We start from the raw sequence: 19346 nt of genomic DNA, 5'->3' as shown, positions 1-19346 counted from the left end.
TCGTTCTCATTCCACATGTTCCCTTTGCAGAACCGATGTCGAACCCCAACAACCAATTTTGGAATGTATTAGATGTTGAAAATAATAATCCCAACTACCGCAATAAACAACTTGACAGCAGCGATACTTGTCAGACATATTTTTGCAGGTTGTCTCTGTTTGAAAAGGAGTAGTCTACCTAGGCTGTAGAATGACTCTTTTTCCGGCACCGGCCGGAAAATCGTCCGGCTCCAGCTACCGGAAATCTCTCCCTCCTCCGCCACCATCTCTCAGCTCCACCACCCTCTTTCTCCGCCACCCTCCCTGACCGCCCTGACATTCTCTGACAAAAAAACAGGATGCAGGCAGAGCGCCTGACATCCCTGACCGATTGGGGATGAGATGGAATTCATTCCATGCGGGGGAGTAGAATGGCGGTCACGAGAATTCCATGCGAGGGAGTAGAATGGCGGTCACGAGAATTCCATGCGGGAGAGTAGAATGGCGGTCACGAAAATACTGAAGAACTGATAGCAAAAATCCTTCATGTAATCAGCCAGGACAACGTGAGAGCAGAGTATGTCCACGAACCTATGCAAACACGGTCAAACCGAATGAATTCACCTAGGTTCAACTTGGGGAACCATAAGTTTGTAATGGAGTTTCCTGGTTCGAAGCATAGGTAGCAGAAGCATAGGCAGGTGCAGGAGAGACAATAGTTTACCATAGGCAGGTGCAGGAGAGACAGTAGTTTACCCCTAAAACCCTAACCGAAGGCGTTACAAAGATACGTTACACTCGGCGAAAAACCAGTGAAATGCTATTATTTATTGTAGCAAATGGAAGGAGCTATATAAGGGCAGTTCTGACAACAAATAGGGCTATCTACATAGAAATTAGAGCAATAATTAGGGAAAATTTAGTATTGCAGGCGAGCTCTTGTTTTTGGGTTTCTCGTCTCATTTCAGTTCTTGAAATGGTGCATCCTGCGCAGATGTTCAAGAACAGATTGCAAGAATATGCACAGAAGAACTCTTTGCCATTGCCTCTCTATGAAGTTGTAAATGAGGGCCAAGACCATCTTCCGCAATTCAAGTGCACTGTAATAATCAATGGGGCAAAGTATGAATCCCTTCCTGGTTTCACCAACAAGAAGGCATCACAGAATGCTGCAGCTAAGGCAGCTGTTGAAGATTTGGAATCGCAAGGGTTGATTGTTGAGTTCAAAGTAAGTTTCAATTCTTACTCAAATTCTCAAAATCTTTTCAAATGCTGGTTTTGCTTTCTATTTTATATTTCTTTTTCTGTTCCAAGTTTGTTTGCAAATTTAATGATTTTGATTGAATATGGTGGAGTATGTTATAAACTTCCTTTTATTTATTTGCTGACAACCAAAAAGGAGAAAGTACGGCCTAAAGGTATCCTTGCGGAAGTTGTTACAAGGAAGAATATGCCGCCTCCGAGTTATCATTTTACAGGGATTTTTACAGCAACTGTGGTTGTTAATGGGGTTTCCTATACTGGAGGTCCTTCAAACAATCAAAGGGACGCTCAAAACAAGGCTGCACTTGAAGCACTTCAGGCAATCGACCCCAAGGCTGCATTTGAAGTATTTCAGGCAAACGACCCCCAATATTGTGAGTTGATGTGGATGGAGAACTAACTATTTGCATTCTTCTCGGCTATCCTTATGTAACTTCTAATATCCTTACATTTCTTTTGCTCTCAACGATGCTATATGTTACTGATCTTGCCACTGTTCCATTGGAATCTCATGTTAGGTAATTCGTTATCGCATGTTGAAGTTAATGCGAAGAATGATTCCAAACAGCCAACTGCACAATCGGATAACTTGGCATCTGATAATCAGCTATTAGAAGGAACTGAATCTCAATCGGCGGGAAATGGTCTGGAAAAGTCAATTGTCGATGGTGCACCTGCTCCTGAAAAGGACTCAGAGAAGACAGATGTGGAGAATGCATGTGCAGCTGGACATGGTATAGAAAAGACAAAGGTGAAGGATGCCCATGAAGCCGGAAGGGGAATGTCAGATATAAATGATGCACATTCAGTGTCAGCCCCGCAGCCTCATAATCATATTCAACAGGATCCTTTGTTTGCACAACAAGAACATTTGAAAAAGGAGACAAGGGATACTTATCAAGACAAAGTACATGGATCTAAGGGAATGCAGCAAATCAGTCAGGAGCTCGATCTAACTGAACCCATCAGCAAGAGGAGTAGAAGTGAATCTGAGAATGCTGAACAAATTTCTCAAAAAAAAAAACAGAACAGAAAGGAGACTGATAGCACAGCTTGACAAAGCCTAGAGTGTGCATTGTCTCATTCTGGTATAACACAGTGAAAACTTTCTTCATATTTCCAAATGGAGTAGTCTACCTAGGCTGTAGAATGGCTCTTTTTCCGGCACCGGCAGGAAAATCGTCCGGCTCCGGCTACCGGAAATATCTCCCTCCTCCACCACCATCTCTCAGCTCCACCACCCTCTTTCTCCGCCACCCTCCCTGACCGCCCTGACATTCTCTGAAAAAAAAACAGGATGCAGGAAGAGCGCCTGACATCCCTGACCGATCGGGGATGAGCTGGAATTCATTCCATGCGGGGGAGTAGAATGGCGGTCACGAGAATTCCATGCGGGGGAGTAGAATGGCGATCACGAGAATTCCATGCGGGGGAGTAGAATGGCGGTCACGAAAATACTGAAGAACTGATAGCAAAAATCCTTCATGTAATCAGCCAGGACAACGTGAGAGCAGAGTATGTCCACGAACCTATGCAAACACGGTGAAACCGAATGAATTCACCTAGGTTCAAATTGGGGAACCATAAGTTTGTAATGGAGTTTCCTGGTTCGAAGCATAGGTAGCAGAAGCATAGGCAGGTGCAAGAGAGACAGTTGTTTACAATAGGCAGGTGCAGGAGAGACAGTAGTTTACCCCTAAAACCCTAACCGGAGGCGTTACAAAGATACGTTACACTCGGCGAAAAACCAGTGAAATGATATTATTTATTGTAGCAAATGGAAGGACCTATATAAGGGCAGTTCCGGCAACAAATAGGGCTATCTACATAGAAAATAGAGCAATAATTAGGGAAAATTTAGTATTGCAGGCGAGCTCTTGTTTTTGGGTTTCTCGTGTCATTTCAGTTCTTGAAATGGTGCATCCTGCGCAGATGTTCAAGAACAGATTGCAAGAATATGCACAGAAGAACTCTTTGCCATTGCCTCTCTATGAAGTTGTAAATGAGGGCCAAGACCATCTTCCGCAATTTAAGTGCACTGTAATAATCAATGGGGCAAAGTATGAATCCCTTCCTGGTTTCACCAACAAGAAGGCATCACAGAATGCTGCAGCTAAGGCAGCTGTCGAAGATTTGGAATCGCAAGGGTTGATTGTTGAGTTCAAAGTAAGTTTCAATTCTTACTCAAATTCTCAAAATCTTTTCAAATGCTGGTTTTGCTTTCTATTTTATATTTCTTTTTCTGTTCCGAGTTTGTTTGCAAATTTAATGATTTTGATTGAATATGGTGGAGTATGTTATAAACTTCCTTTTATTTATTTGCTGACAACCAAAAAGGAGAAAGTACGGCCTAAAGGTATCCTTGCGGAAGTTGTTACAAGGAAGAATATGCCGCCTCCGAGTTATCGTTTTACAGGGATTTTTACAGCAACTGTGGTTGTTAATGGGGTTTCCTATACTGGAGGTCCTTCAAACAATCAAAGGGACGCTCAAAACAAGGCTGCACTTGAAGCACTTCAGGCAATCGACCCCAAGGCTGCATTTGAAGTACTTCAGGCAAACAACCCCCAATATTGTGAGTTGATGTGGATGGAGAACTAACTATTTGCATTCTTCTCGGCTATCCTTATGTAACTTCTAATATCCTTACATTTATTTTGCTCTCAACGATGCTATATGTTACTGATCTTGCCACTGTTCCATTGGAATCTCATGTTAGGTAATTCGTTATCGCATGTTGAAGTTAATGCGAAGAATGATTCCAAACAGCCAACTGCACAACCGGATAACTTGGCATCTGATAATCAGCTATTAGAAGGAACTGAATCTCAATCGGTGGGAAATGGTCTAGAAAAGTCAATTGTCGACGGTGCACTTGCTACTGAAAAGGACTCAGAGAAGAGAGATGTGGAGAATGCATGTGCAGCTGGACATGGTATAGAAAAGACAAAGGTGAAGGATGCCCATGAAGCCGGAAGGGGAATGTCAGATATAAATGATGCACATTCAGTGTCAGCCCCGCAGCCTCATAATCATATTTAACAGGATCCTTTGTCTGCACAACAAGAAATGGTGCATCCTGCGCAGATGTTCAAGAACAGATTGCAAGAATATGCACAGAAGAACTCTTTGCCATTGCCTCTCTATGAAGTTGTAAATGAGGGCCAAGACCATCTTCCGCAATTCAAGTGCACTGTAATAATCAATGGGGCAAAGTATGAATCCCTTCCTGGTTTCACCAACAAGAAGGCATCACAGAATGCTGCAGCTAAGGCAGCTGTCGAAGATTTGGAATCGCAAGGGTTGATTGTTGAGTTCAAAGTAAGTTTCAATTCTTACTCAAATTCTCAAAATCTTTTCAAATGTTGGTTTTGCTTTCTATTTTATATTTCTTTTTCTGTTCCGAGTTTGTTTGCAAATTTAATGATTTTGATTGAATATGGTGGAGTATGTTGTAAACTTCCTTTTATTTATTTGCTGACAACCAAAAAGGAGAAAGTACAGCCTAAAGGTATCCTTGCGGAAGTTGTTACAAGGAAGAATATGCCGCCTCCGAGTTATCGTTTTACAGGGATTTTTACAGCAACTGTGGTTGTTAATGGGGTTTCCTATACTGGAGGTCCTTCAAACAATCAAAGGGACGCTCAAAACAAGGCTGCACTTGAAGCACTTCAGGCAATCGACCCCGAGGCTGCATTTGAAGTACTTCAGGCAAACGACCCCCAATATTGTGAGTTGATGTGGATGGAGAACTAACTATTTGCATTCTTCTCGGCTATCCTTATGTAACATCTAATATCCTTACATTTCTTTTGCTTTTTAAGTATGGGGGTTTTTACGCAGTGCATTATATTAGATATCATTTTGGGATTCAACTGCGTTAAGTAAGATCATTCACGTATGACCATTTCCATGAGAGGTAGTCGTAACTGACTAATTTCTCATGATTTTTTTGAATAGTTCACTTAGCACTCATTGCATCGGGTGATGCTCACAGGGGTGAAGAAGTGGGATTGAAACTAGTGAAATGTGGAGAACGAATCACATAGCATCAATCATCACTTCCGGGGCTTGCACCCGGTAACCAGGACTTCCCAAGAGGTCACCCATCCCAGAACTCCTCTGGCTCAAGCGCGCTTAACTGTGGAGTTTTTCCCCACAATCAAGCCCACTTAGCTTGCTACCCCATTTGCAAAACCTTAGCAAGTATTGTGCCTCATGAACCATTCAAGTAGAGATCCCTTGACTCTTTTTGAATTTAAGTATGGGGGTTTTTACGCAGTGCATTATATTAGATATCATTTTGGGATTCAACTGCGTTAAGTAAGATCATTCACGTATGACCATTTCCATGAGAGGTAGTCGTAACTGACTAATTTCTCATGATTTTTTTGAATAGTTCACTTAGCACTCATTGCATCGGGTGATGCTCACAGGGGTGAAGAAGTGGGATTGAAACTAGTGAAATGTGGAGAACGAATCACATAGCATCAATCATCACTTCCGGGGCTTGCACCCGGTAACCAGGACTTCCCAGGAGGTCACCCATCCCAGAACTCCTCTGGCTCAAGCGCGCTTAACTGTGGAGTTTTTCCCCACAATCAAGCCCACTTAGCTTGCTACCCCATTTGCAAAACCTTAGCAAGTATTGTGCCTCATGAACCATTCAAGTAGAGATCCCTTGACTCTTTTTGAATTTAAGTATGGGGGTTTTTACGCAGTGCATTATATTAGATATCATTTTGGGATTCAACTGCGTTAAGTAAGATCATTCACGTATGACCATTTCCATGAGAGGTAGTCGTAACTGACTAATTTCTCATGATTTTTTTGAATAGTTCACTTAGCACTCATTGCATCGGGTGATGCTCACAAGGGTGAAGAAGTGGGATTGAAACTAGTGAAATGTGGAGAACGAATCACATAGCATCAATCATCACTTCCGGGGCTTGCACCCGGTAACCAGGACTTCCCAGGAGGTCACCCATCCCAGAACTCCTCTGGCTCAAGCGCGCTTAACTGTGGAGTTTTTCCCCACAATCAAGCCCACTTAGCTTGCTACCCCATTTGCAAAACCTTAGCAAGTATTGTGCCTCATGAACCATTCAAGTAGAGATCCCTTGACTCTTTTTGAATTTAAGTATGGGGGTTTTTACGCAGTGCATTATATTAGATATCATTTTGGTCTCAACGATGCTATATGTTACTGATCTTGCCACTGTTCCATTGGAATCTCATGTTAGGTAATTCGTTATCGCATGTTGAAGTTAATGCGAAGAATGATTCCAAACAGCCAACTGCACAACCGGATAACTTGGCATCTGATAATCAGCTATTAGAAGGAACTGAATCTCAATCGGCGGGAAATGGTCTAGAAAAGTCAATTGTCGACGGTGCACCTGCTCCTGAAAAGGACTCAGAGAACACAGATGTGGAGAATGCATGTGCAGCTGGACATGGTATAGAAAAGACAAAGGTGAAGGATGCCCATGAAGTCGGAAGGGGAATGTCAGATATAAATGATGCACGTTCAGTGTCAGCCCCGCAGCCTCATAATCATATTCAACAGGATCCTTTGTCTGCACAACAAGAAATGGTGCATCCTGCGCAGATGTTCAAGAACAGATTGCAAGAATATGCACAGAAGAACTCTTTGCCATTGCCTCTCTATGAAGTTGTAAATGAGGGCCAAGACCATCTTCCGCAATTCAAGTGCACTGTAATAATCAATGGGGAAAAGTATGAATCCCTTCCTGGTTTCACCAACAAGAAGGCATCACAGAATGCTGCAGCTAAGGCAGTTGTCGAAGATTTGGAATCGCAAGGGTTGATTGTTGAGTTAAAAGTAAGTTTCAATTCTTACTCAAATTCTCAAAATCTGTTCAAATGTTGGTTTTGCTTTCTATTTTATATTTCTTTTTCTGTTCCGAGTTTGTTTGCAAATTTAATGATTTTGATTGAATATGGTGGAGTATGTTATAAACTTCCTTTTATTTATTTGCTGACAACCAAAAAGGAGAAAGTACGGCCTAAAGGTATCCTTGCAGAAGTTGTTACAAGGAAGAATATGCCGCCTCCGAGTTATCATTTTACAGGGATTTTTACAGCAACTGTGGTTGTTAATGGGGTTTCCTATACTGGAGGTCCTTCAAACAATCAAAGGGATGCTCAAAACAAGGCTGCACTTGAAGCACTTCAGGCAATCGACCCCAAGGCTGCATTTGAAGTACTTCAGGCAAACGACCCCCAATATTGTGAGTTGATGTGGATGGAGAACTAATTATTTGCATTCTTCTCGACTATCCTTATGTAACTTCTAATATCCTTACATTTGTTTTTCTCTCAACGATGCTATATGTTACTGATCTTGCCACTGTTCCATTGGAATCTCATGTTAGGTAATTCGTTATCGCATGTTGAAGTTAATGCGAAGAATGATTCCAAACAGCCAACTGCACAACCGTATAACTTGGCATCTGATAATCAGCTATTAGAAGGAACTGAATCTCAATCGGTGGGAAATGGTCTAGAAAAGTCAATTGTCGACGGTGCACCTGCTCCTGAAAAGGACTCAGAGAAGACAGATGTGGAGAATGCATGTGCAGCTGGACATGGTATAGAAAGGACAAAGGTGAAGGATGCCCATGAAGCCGGAAGGGGAATGTCAGATATAAATGATGCACATTCAGTGTCAGCCCCGTAGCCTCATAATCATATTCAACAGGATCCTTTGTCTGCACAACAAAAACATTTGAAAAAGGAGACAAGGGATACCTATCAAGACAAAGTACATGGATCTAAGGGGATGCAGCAAATCAGTCAGGAGCTCGATCTAACTGAACCCATCAGCAAGAGGAGTAGAAGTGAATCTGAGAATGCTGAACAAATTTCTAGCACAGCTTGACAAAGCCTAGAGTGTGCATTGTCTCATTCTAGTATAACACAGTGAAAACTTTCTTCATATTTCCAAATGGAGTAGTCTACCTAGGTTGTAGAATGGCTCTTTTTCCGGCACCGGCCGGAAAATCGTCCGGCTCCGGCTACCGAAAATCTCTCCCTCCTCCGCCACCATCTCTCAGCTCCACCACCCTCTTTCTCCGCCACCCTCCCTGACCGCCCTGACATTCTCTGACAAAAAAACAAGATGCAGGCAGAGCGCCTGACATCCCTGACCGATCGGGGATGCGCTGGAATTCATTCCATGCGGGGGAGTAGAATGGCGGTCACGAGAATTCCATGCGGGGGAGTAGAATGGCGGTCACGAGAATTCCATGCGGGGGAGTAGAATGGCGGTCACGAAAATACTGAAGAACTGATAGCAAAAATCCTTCATGTAATCAGCCAGGACAACGTGAGAGCAAAGTATGTCCACAAACCTATGCAAACACGGTGAAACCGAATGAATTCACCTAGGTTCAACTTGGGGAACCATAAGTTTGTAATGGAGTTTCCTGGTTCGAAGCATATGTAGCAGAAGCATAGGCAGGTGCAGGAGAGACAGTGGTTTACCATAGGCAGGTGCAGGAGAGACAGTAGTTTACCCCTAAAACCCTAACCGGAGGCGTTACAAAGATACGTTACACTCGGCGAAAAACCAGTGAAATGCTATTATTTATTGTAGCAAATGGAAAGAGCTATATAAGGGCAGTTCCGACAACAAATAGGGCTATCTACATAGAAATTAGAGCAATAAATAGGGAAAATTTAGTATTGCAGGCGAGCTCTTGTTTTTGGGTTTCTCGTCTCATTTCAGTTCTTGAAATGGTGCATCCTGCGCAGATGTTCAAGAACAGATTGCAAGAATATGCACAGAAGAACTCTTTGCCATTGCCTCTCTATGAAGTTGTAAATGAGGGCCAAGACCATCTTCCGCAATTCAAGTGCACTGTAATAATCAATGCGGCAAAGTATGAATCCCTTCCTGGTTTCACCAACAAGAAGGCATCACAGAATGCTGCAGCTAAGGCAGCTGTCGAAGATTTGGAATCGCAAGGGTTGATTGTTGAGTTCAAAGTAAGTTTCAATTCTTACTCAAATTCTCAAAATCTTTTCAAATGCTGGTTTTGCTTTCTATTTTATATTTCTTTTTATGTTCCGAGTTTGTTTGCAAATTTAATGATTTTGATTGAATATGGTGGAGTATGTTATAAACTTCCTTTTATTTATTTGCTGACAACCAAAAAGGAGAAAGTGCGGCCTACAGGTATCCTTGCGGAAGTTGTTACAAGGAAGAATATGCCGCCTCCGAGTTATCGTTTTACAGGGATTTTTACAGCAACTGTCGTTGTTAATGGGGTTTTCTATACTGGAGGTCCTTCAAACAATCAAAGGGACGCTCAAAACAAGGCTGCACTTGAAGCACTTCAGGCAATCGACCCCAAGGCTGCATTTGAAGTACTTCAGGCAAACGACCCCCAATATTGTGAGTTGATGTGGATGGAGAACTAACTATTTGCATTCTTCTCGGCTATCCTTATGTAACTTCTAATATCCTTACATTTCTTTTGCTCTCAACGATGCTATATGTTACTGATCTTGCCACTGTTCCATTGGAATCTCATGTTAGGTAATTCGTTATCGCATGTTGAAGTTAATGCGAAGAATGATTCCAAACAGCCAACTGCACAACCGGATAACTTGGCATCTGATAATCAGCTATTAGAAGGAACTGAATCTCAATCGGCGGGAAATGGTCTAGAAAAGTCAATTGTCGACGGTGCACCTGCTACTGAAAAGGACTCAGAGAAGACAGATGTGGAGAATGCATGTGCAGCTGGACATGGTATAGAAAAGACAAAGGTGAAGGATGCCCATGAAGCCGAAAGGGGAATGTCAGATATAAATGATGCACATTCAATGTTAGCCCCGCAGCCTCATAATCATATTCAACAGGATCCTTTGTCTGCACAACAAGAAATGGTGCATCCTGCGCAGATGTTCAAGAACAGATTGCAAGAATATGCACAGAAGAACTCTTTGCCATTGCCTCTCTATGAAGTTGTAAATGAGGGCCAAGACCATCTTCCGCAATTCAAGTGCACTGTAATAATCAAATGGGCAAAGAATGAATCCCTTCCTGGTTTCACCAACAAGAAGGCATCACAGAATGCTGCAGCTAAGGCAGCTGTCGAAGATTTGGAATCGCAAGGGTTGATTGTTGAGTTCAAAGTAAGTTTCAATTCTTACTCAAATTCTCAAAATCTTTTCAAATGCTGGTTTTGCTTTCTATTTTATATTTCTTTCTCTATTCCGAGTTTGTTTGCAAATTTAATGATTTTGATTGAATATGGTGGAGTATGTTATAAACTTCCTTTTATTTATTTGCTGAAAACCAAAAAGGAGAAAGTACGGCCTAAAGGTATCCTTGCGGAAGTTGTTACAAGGAAGAATATGCCGCCTCCGAGTTATCGTTTTACAGGGATTTTTACAGCAACTGTGGTTGTTAATGGGGTTTCCTATACTGGAGGTCCTTCAAACAATCAAAGGGACGCTCAAAACAAGGCTGCACTTGAAGCACTTCAGGCAATCGACCCCAATGTTGCATTTGAAGTACTTCAGGCAAACGACCCCCAATATTGTGAGTTGATGTGGATGGAGAACTAACTATTTGCATTCTTCTCGGCTATCCTTATGTAACTTCTAATATCCTTACATTTCTTTTGCTCTCAACGATGCTATATGTTACTGATCTTGCCACTATTCCATTGGAATCTCATGTTAGCTAACTCGTTATCGCATGTTGAAGTTAATGCGAAGAATGATTCCAAACAGCCAATTGCACAACCGGATAACTTGGCATCTGATAATCAGCTATTAGAAGGAACTGAATCTCAATCGGCGGGAAATGCTTTAGAAAAGTCAATTGTCGACAGTGCACCTGCTCCTGAAAATGACTCAGAGAAGACAGATGTGGAGAATGCATGTGCAGCTGGACATGGTATAGAAAAGACAAAGGTGAAGGATGCCCATGAAGCCGGAAGGGGAATGTCAGATATAAATGATGCACATTCAGTGTCAGCCCCGCAGCCTCATAATCATATTCAACAGGATCCTTTGTCTGCACAACAAGAACATTTGAAAAAGGAGACAAGGGATACCTATCAAGACAAAGTACATGGATCTAAGGGGATGCAGCAAATCAGTCAGGAGCTCGATCTAACTGAACCATCAGCAAGAGGAGTAGAAGTGAATCTGAGAATGCTGAACAAATTTCTCAAAAAAAGAAAAAGAACAGAAAGGAGACTGATAGCACAGCTTGACAAAGCCTAGAGTGTGCATTGTCTCATTCTGTTATAACACAGTGAAAACTTTCTTCATATTTCCAAATGGAGTAGTCTACCTAGGCTGTAGAATGGCTCTTTTTCCGGCACCGGCCGGAAAATCGTCCGGCTCCGGCTACCGGAAATCTCTCCCTCCTCCGCCACCATCTCTCAGCTCCACCACCCTCTTTCTCCGCCACCCTCCCTGACCGCCCTGACATTCTCTGACAAAAAAACAGGATGCAGGCAGAGCGCCTGACATCCCTGACCGATCGGGGATGAGCTGGAATTCATTCCATGCGGGGGAGTAGAATGGCGGTCACGAGAATTCCATGCGGGGGAGTAGAATGGCGGTCACGAGAATTCCATGCGGGGGAGTAGAATGGCGGTCACGAAAATACTGAAGAACTGATAGCAAAAATCCTTCATGTAATCAGCCAGGACAACGTGAGAGCAGAGTATGTCCACGAACCTATGCAAACACGGTGAAACCGAATGAATTCACCTAGGTTCAACTTGGGGAACCATAAGTTTGTAATGGAGTTTCCTGGTTCGAAGCATAGGTAGCAGAACCATAGGCAGGTGCAGGAGAGACAGTAGTTTACCCCTAAAACCCTAACCGGAGGCGTTACAAAGATACGTTACACTCGGCGAAAAACCAGTGAAACGCTATTATTTATTGTAGCAAATGGAAGGAGCTATATAAGGGCAGTTCCGACAACAAATAGGGCTATCTACATAGAAATTAGAGCAATCATTAGGGAAAATTTAGTATTGCAGGCGAGCTCTTGTTTTTGGGTTTCTCGTCTCATTTCAGTTCTTGAAATGGTGCATCCTGCGCAGATGTTCAAGAACAGATTGCAAGAATATGCACAAAAGAACTCTTTGCCATTGCCTCTCTATGAAGTTGTAAATGAGGGCCAAGACCATCTTCCGCAATTCAAGTGCACTGTAATAATCAATGGGGCAAAGTATGAATCCTTTCCTGGTTTCACCAACAAGAAGGCATCACAGAATGTTGCAGCTAAGGCAGCTATCGAAGATTTGGAATCGCAAGGGTTGATTGTTGAGTTCAAAGTAAGTTTCAATTCTTACTCAAATTCTCAAAATCTTTTCAAATGCTGGTTTTGCTTTCTATTTTATATTTTTTTTCTGTTCCGAGTTTGTTTGCAAATTTAATGATTTTGATTGAATATGGTGGAGTATGTTATAAACTTCCTTTTATTTATTTGCTGACAACCAAAAACGAGAAAGTACGACCTAAAGGTATCCTTGCGGAAGTTGTTACAAGGAAGAATATGCCGCCTCCGAGTTATCGTTTTACAGGGATTTTTACAGCAACTGTGGTTGTTAATGGGGTTTCCTATACTGGAGTTCTTTCAAACAATCAAAGGGACGCTCAAAACAAGGCTGTACTTGAAGCACTTCAGGCAATCGACCCCAAGGCTGCATTTGAAGTACTTCAGGCAAACGACCCCCAATATTGTGAGTTGATGTGGATGGAGAACTAACTATTTGCATTCTTCTCGGCTATCCTTATGTAACTTCTAATATCCTTACATTTGTTTTGCTCTCAACGATGCTATATGTTACTGATCTTGCCACTGTTCCATTGGAATCTCATGTTAGGTAATTCGTTATCGCATGTTGAAGTTAATGCGAAGAATGATTCCAAACAGCCAACTGCACAACCGGATAACTTGGCATTTGATAATCAACTATTAGAAGGAACTGAATCTCAATCGGCGGGAAATGGTCTAGAAAAGTCAATTGTTGACGGTGCACCTGCTACTGAAAAGGATTCAGAGAAGACAGATGTGGAGAATGCATGTGTAGCTGGACATGGTATAGAAAAGACAAAGGTGAAGGATGCCCATGAAGCCGGAAGGGGAATGTCAGATATAAATGATGCACATTCAGTGTCAGCCCTGCAGCCTCATAATCATATTCAACAGGATCCTTTGTCTGCACAACAAGAAATGGTGCATCCTGTGCAGATGTTCAAGAACAGATTGCAAGAATATGCACAGAAGAACTCTTTGCCATTGCCTCTCTATGAAGTTGTAAATGAGGGCCAAGACCATCTTCCCCAATTCAAGTGCACTGTAATAATCAATGGGGCAAAGTATGAATTCCTTCCTGGTTTCACCAACAAGAAGGCATCACAGAATGCTGCAGCTAAGGCAGCTGTCGAATATTTGGAATCGCAAGGGTTGATTGTTGAGTTCAAAGTAAGTTTCAATTCTTACTCAAATTCTCAAAATCTTTTCAAATGATGGTTTTGCTTTCTATTTTATATTTCTTTTTCTGTTCCGAGTTTGTTTGCAAATTTAATGATTTTGATTGAATATGGTGGAGTATGTTGTAAACTTCCTTTTATTTATTTGCTGACAACCAAAAAGGAGAAAGTACGGCCTAAAGGTATCCTTGCGGAAGTTGTTACAAGGAAGAATATGCCTCCTCCGAGTTATCGTTTTATAGGGATTTTTACAGCAACTATGGTTGTTAATGGGGTTTCCTATACTGGAGGTCCTTCAAAGAATCAAAGGGACGCTCAAAACAAGGCTGCACTTGAAGCACTTCAGGCAATCGACCCCAAGGCTGCATTTGAAGTACTTCAGGCAAACGACCCCCAATATTGTGAGTTGATGTGGATGGAGAACTAACTATTTGCATTCTTCTCGGCTATCCTTATGTAACTTCTAATATCCTTACATTTCTTTTGCTCTCAACGATGCTATATGTTACTGATCTTGCCACTTTTCCATTGGAATCTCATGTTAGGTAATTTGTTATCGCATGTTGCAGTTAATGCGAACAATGATTCCAAACAGCCAACTGCACAACCGGATAACTTGGAATCTGATAATCAGCGATTAGAACGAACTGAATCTCAATCGGCGGGAAATTGTCTAGAAAAGTCAATTGTCGACGGTGCACCTACTCCTGAAAAGGACTCAGAGAAGACAGATGTGGAGAATGCATGTGCAGCTGGACATGGTATAGAAAACACAAAGGTGAAGGATGCCCATGAAGCCGGAAGGGGAATGTCAGATATAAATGATGCACATTCAGTGTCAGCCCCGCAGCCTCATAATCATATTCAACAGGATCCTTTGTCTGCACAACAAGAACCTTTGAAAAAGGAGACAAGGGATACCTATCAAGACAAAGTACATGGATATAAGGGGATGCAGCAAATCAGTCAGGAGCTCGATCTAACTGAACCCATCAGCAAGAGGAGTAGAAGTGAATCTGAGAATGCTTAACAAATTTCTCAAATAAAGAAAAAGAACAGAAAGGAGACTGATAGCACAGCTTGACAAAGCCTAGAGTGTGCATTGTCTCATTCTGGTATAACACAGTGAAAACTTTCTTCATATTTGCAAATGGAGTAGTCTACCTAGGCTGTAGAATGGCTCTTTTTCCGGCACCGGCCGGAAAATCGTCCGGCTCCGGCTACCGGAAATCTCTCCCTCCTCCGCCACCATCTCTCAGCTCCACCACCCTCTTTCTCCGCCACCCTCCCTGACCGCCCTGACATTTTCTGACAAAAAACAGGATGCAGGCAGAGCGCCTGACATCCCTGACCGATCGGGGATGAGCTGGAATTCATTCCATGCGGGGGAGTAGAATGGCGGTCACGAGAATTCCATGCGGGGGAGTAGAATGGCGGTCATGAGAATTCCATGCGGGGGAGTAGAATGGCAGTCATGAAAATACTGAAGAACTGATAGCAAAAATCCTTCATGTAATCAGCCAAGACAACGTGAGAGCAGAGTATGTCCACGAACCTATGCAAACACGGTGAAACTGAATGAATTCACCTAGGTTCAACTTGGGGAACCATAAGTTTGTAATGGAGTTTCCTGGTTCGAAGCATAGGTAGCAGAAGCATAGGCAGGTGCAGGAGAGACAGTAGTTTACCCCTAAAACCCTAACCGGAGGCGTTACAAAGATACGTTACACTCGACGAAAAACCAGTGAAATGCTATTATTTATTGTAGCAAATGGAAGGAGCTATATAAGGGCAGTTCCGGCAATAAATAGGGCTATCTACATAGAAATTAGAGCAATAATTAGGGAAAATTTAGTATTGCAGGCGAGCTCTTGTTTTTGGGTTTCTCGTCTCATTTCAGTTCTTGAAATGGTGCATCCTGCGCAGATGTTCAAGAACAGATTGCAAGAATATGCACAGAAGAACTCTTTGCCATTGCCTCTCTATGAAGTTGTAAATGAGGGCCAAGACCATCTTCCGCAATTCAAGTGCACTGTAATAATCAATGGGGCAAAGTATGAATCCCTTCCTGGTTTCACCAACAAGAAGGCATCACAGAATGCTGCAGCTAAGGCAGCTGTCGAAGATTTGGAATCGCAAGGGTTGATTGTTGAGTTCAAAGTAAGTTTCAATTCTTACTCAAATTCTCAAAATCTTTTCAAATGCTGGTTTTGCTTTCTATTTTATATTTCTTTTTCTATTCCGAGTTTGTTTGCAAATTTAATGATTTTGATTGAATATGGTGGAGTATGTTATAATCTTCCTTTTATTTATTTGCTGACAACCAAAAATGAGAAAGTACGGCCTAAAGGTATCCTTGCGGAAGTTGTTACAAGGAAGAATATGCCGCCTCCGAGTTATCGTTTTACAGGGATTTTTATAGCAACTGTGGTTGTTAATGGGGTTTCCTATACTGGAGGTCCTTCAAAGAATCAAAGGGACGCTCAAAACAACGCTGCACTTGAAGCACTTCAGGCAATCGACCCCAAGGCTGCATTTGAAGTACTTCAGGCAAACGACCCCCAATATTGTGAGTTGATGTGGATGGAGAACTAACTATTTGCATTCTTCTCGGCTATCCTTATGTAACTTCTAATATCCTTACATTTGTTTTGCTCTCAACGATGCTATATGTTACTGATCTTGCCACTGTTCCATTGGAATCTCATGTTAGGTAATTCGTTATTGCATGTTGAAGTTAATGCGAAGAATGATTCCAAACAACCAACTGCACAACCAGGTAACTTGGCATCTGATAATCATCTATTAGAAAGAACTGAATCTCAATCGGCGGGAAATGGTCTAGAAAAGTCAATTGTCGACGGTGCACCTGCTACTGAAAAGGAATCAGAGAAGACAGATGTGGAGAATGCATGTGCAGCTGGACATGGTATAGAAAAGACAAAGGTGAAGGATGCCCAAGAAGCCAGAAGGGGAATGTCAGATATAAATGATGCACATTCAGTGTCAGCCCCGCAGCGTCATAATCATATTCAACGGGATCCTTTGTCTGCACAACAAGAAATGGTGCATCCTGCGCAGATGTTCAAGAACAGATTGCAAGAATATGCACAGAAGAACTCTTTGCCATTGCCTCTCTGTGAAGTTGTAAATGAGGGCCAAGACCATCTTCCGCAATTCAAGTGCACTGTAATGATCAATGGGGCAAAGTTTGAATCCCTTCCTGGTTTCACCAACAAGAAGGCATCACAATCTTCGACAGCTGCCTTAGCTGCAACATTCTGTGATGCCTTCTTGTTGGTGAAACCAGGAAGGGATTCATACTTTGCCCCATTGATTATTACAGTGCACTTGAATTGCGGAAGATGGTCTTGGCCCTCATTTACAACTTCATAGAGAGGCAATGGCAAAGAGTTCTTCTGTGCATATTCTTGCAATGTGTTCTTGAACATCTGTGCAGGATGCACCATTTCTTGTTGTGCAGACAAAGGATCCTGTTGAATATGATTATGAGGCTACGGGGCTGACACTGAATGTGCATCATTTATATCTGACATTCCCCTTCCGGCTTCATGGGCATCCTTCACCTTTGTCTTTTCTATACCATGTCCAGCTGCACATTTATTCTCCACATCTGTCTTCTCTGAGTCCTTTTCAGTAGCAGGTGCACCATCGACAATTGACTTTTCTAGACCATTTCCTGCCGATTGAGATTCAGTTCCTTCTAATAGCTGATTATCAGATGCCAAGTTATCCGGTTGTGCAGTTGGCTGTTTGGAATCATTTTTCGCATTAACTTCAACATGCGATAACGAATTACCTAACATGAGATTCCAATGGAACAGTGGCAAGATCAGTAACATATAGCATCGTTGAGAGCAAAAGAAATGTAAGGATATTAGAAGTTACATAAGGATAGCCGAGAAGAATGCAAATAGTTAGTTCTCCATCCACATCAACTCACAATATTGGGGGTCGTTTGCCTGAAGTACTTCAAATGCAGCCTTGGGGTCGATTGCCTGAAGTGCTTCAAGTGCAGCCTTGTTTTGAGCGTCCCTTTGATTGTTTGAAGGACCTCCAGTATAGGAAACCCCATTAACAACCACAGCTGCTGTAAAAATCCCTGTAAAACGATAACTCGGAGGCGGCATATTCTTCCTTGTAACAACTTCCGCAAGGATACCTTTAGGCCGTACTTTCTCCTTTTTGGTTGTCACCAAATAAATAAAAGGAAGTTTATAACATACTCCACCATATTCAATCAAAATAATTAAATTTGCAAACAAACTCGGAACAGAAAAAGAAATATAAAATAGAAAGCAAAACCAGCATTTGAAAAGATTTTGAGAATTTGAGTAAGAATTGAAACTTACTTTGAACTCAACAATCAACCCTTGCGATTCCAAATCTTCGACAGCTGCCTTAGCTGTAGCATTCTGTGATGCCTTCTTGTTGGTGAAACCAGGAAGGGATTCATACTTTGCCCCATTGATTATTATAGTGCACTTGAATTGCGGAAGATGGTCTTGGCCCTCATTTACAGCTTCATAGAGAGGCAATGGCAAAGAGTTCTTCTGTGCATATTCTTGCAATCTGTTCTTGAACATCTGCGCAGGATGCACCATTTCAAGAACTGAAATGAGGCGAGAAACCCAAAAACAAGAGCTCGCCTGCAATATTAAATTTTCCCTAATTATTGCTCTAATTTCTATGTAGATAGCCCTATTTGTTGCCGGAACTGCTCTTATATAGCTCCTTCCATTTGCTACAATAAATAATAGCATTTCACTGGTTTTTCGCCGAGTGTAACGTATCTTTGTAACGCCTCCGGTTAGGGTTTTAGGGGTAAACTACTGTCTCTCCTGCACCTGCCTATGGTAAACTACTGTCTCTCCTGCACCTGCCTATGCTTCTGCTACCTATGCTTCGAACCAGGAAACTCCATTACAAACTTATGGTTCCCCAAGTTGAACCTAGGTGAATTCATTCGGTTTCACCGTGTTTGCATAGGTTCGTGGACATACTCTGCTCTCACGTTGTCCTGGCTGATTACATGAAGGATTTTTGCTATCAGTTCTTCAGTATTTTCATGACCGCCATTCTACTCCCCCGCATGGAATTCTCGTGACCGCCATTCTACTCCCCCGCATGGAATTCTCGTGACTGCCATTCTACTCCCCCGCATGGAATGAATTCCAGCTCATCCCCGATCGGTCAGGGATGTCAGGCGCTCTGCCTACATCCTGTTTTTTTGTCAGAGAATGTCAGGGCAGTCAGGGAGGGTGGCGGAGAAAGAGGGTGGTGGAGCTGAGAGATGGTGGTGGAGGAGGGAGAGATTTCCGGTAGCCGGAGCCGGACGATTTTCCGGCCGGTGCCGGAAAAAGAGCCATTCTACAGCCTAAGTAGACTACTCCGTTTGAAAATGGCAGAACTGAAGTTAGACGCGAACCAATCTGAAATGCAGCAAGGAATTTAAAGCAGTTAATGTACTTTGGTAAATAGATATGGGCAAGCATTCATTCAGTGATTATTTCCCACACTCCAGAAACACCTGTGCGATTCTAATCACACTCAACAACAACATCATATTAATTATTTTTTCTCTG

At 42.3% G+C, this 19346-nt stretch overlaps 3 protein-coding genes and 1 long non-coding RNA gene across 4 annotated transcripts; 3 read left to right on the top strand and 1 right to left on the bottom strand.

Moving 5' to 3' along the window:
* The first annotated feature begins 3810 nt into the window (after positions 1 to 3810).
* LOC149161409 (uncharacterized) lies at positions 3811 to 4068 on the top strand. The gene is made up of 2 exons (XR_016261501.1): positions 3811 to 3872; positions 3962 to 4068. It is a non-coding gene; the product is annotated as an uncharacterized LOC149161409 (long non-coding RNA).
* Positions 4069 to 9003: 4935 nt separating this feature from the next.
* Positions 9004 to 10854, top strand: LOC149161408 (uncharacterized). The gene is made up of 3 exons (XM_089434867.1): positions 9004 to 9664; positions 9809 to 10410; positions 10582 to 10854. Exons 1-3 carry the CDS (start codon positions 9004 to 9006, stop codon positions 10843 to 10845), a joined length of 1527 nt encoding a protein of 508 aa, XP_089290993.1. The 3' UTR covers positions 10846 to 10854.
* A 4704-nt stretch (positions 10855 to 15558) lies between these two features.
* LOC149161407 (uncharacterized) lies at positions 15559 to 17136 on the top strand. Its single transcript, XM_089434866.1, has 3 exons — positions 15559 to 15900; positions 16075 to 16309; positions 16454 to 17136. Exons 1-3 carry the CDS (start codon positions 15649 to 15651, stop codon positions 17134 to 17136), a joined length of 1170 nt encoding a protein of 389 aa, XP_089290992.1. The 5' UTR covers positions 15559 to 15648.
* A 119-nt stretch (positions 17137 to 17255) lies between these two features.
* Positions 17256 to 18365, bottom strand: LOC149161406 (double-stranded RNA-binding protein 1-like). The gene is made up of 3 exons (XM_089434865.1): positions 18114 to 18365; positions 17705 to 17942; positions 17256 to 17560 (listed from the first exon to the last, which is right to left on the bottom strand). Exons 1-3 carry the CDS (start codon positions 18363 to 18365, stop codon positions 17256 to 17258), a joined length of 795 nt encoding a protein of 264 aa, XP_089290991.1.
* Between the last annotated feature and the right edge of the window lie 981 nt (positions 18366 to 19346).

The sequence above is a fragment of the Pinus tabuliformis genome, chromosome 5_2 (genome assembly GCF_031772625.1).
Source record: "Pinus tabuliformis cultivar Carrire ecotype Pingquan chromosome 5_2, CPIR1, whole genome shotgun sequence".
NCBI lineage: Eukaryota > Viridiplantae > Streptophyta > Pinopsida > Pinales > Pinaceae > Pinus > Pinus tabuliformis.
The sequence above is the reverse complement of the archived record's forward strand: the minus strand, read 5'-3'. Positions and strand labels throughout refer to the sequence as shown.

Coding starts and splice junctions, on each gene's coding strand:
- LOC149161408 (XM_089434867.1), top strand. CDS start 9,004: ATGGTGCATCCTGCGCAGATGTTCAAGAACAGATTGCAAGAATATGCA. Junction 9,665..9,808: donor GGCAAACGACCCCCAATATT/GTGAGTTGATGT, acceptor ATCTCATGTTAG/GTAATTCGTTATCGCATGTT. Junction 10,411..10,581: donor GGTTGATTGTTGAGTTCAAA/GTAAGTTTCAAT, acceptor AAAACCAAAAAG/GAGAAAGTACGGCCTAAAGG.
- LOC149161407 (XM_089434866.1), top strand. CDS start 15,649: ATGGTGCATCCTGCGCAGATGTTCAAGAACAGATTGCAAGAATATGCA. Junction 15,901..16,074: donor GGTTGATTGTTGAGTTCAAA/GTAAGTTTCAAT, acceptor ACCAAAAATGAG/AAAGTACGGCCTAAAGGTAT. Junction 16,310..16,453: donor GGCAAACGACCCCCAATATT/GTGAGTTGATGT, acceptor ATCTCATGTTAG/GTAATTCGTTATTGCATGTT.
- LOC149161406 (XM_089434865.1), bottom strand. CDS start 18,365: ATGGTGCATCCTGCGCAGATGTTCAAGAACAGATTGCAAGAATATGCA. Junction 17,943..18,113: donor GGTTGATTGTTGAGTTCAAA/GTAAGTTTCAAT, acceptor ACAACCAAAAAG/GAGAAAGTACGGCCTAAAGG. Junction 17,561..17,704: donor GGCAAACGACCCCCAATATT/GTGAGTTGATGT, acceptor ATCTCATGTTAG/GTAATTCGTTATCGCATGTT.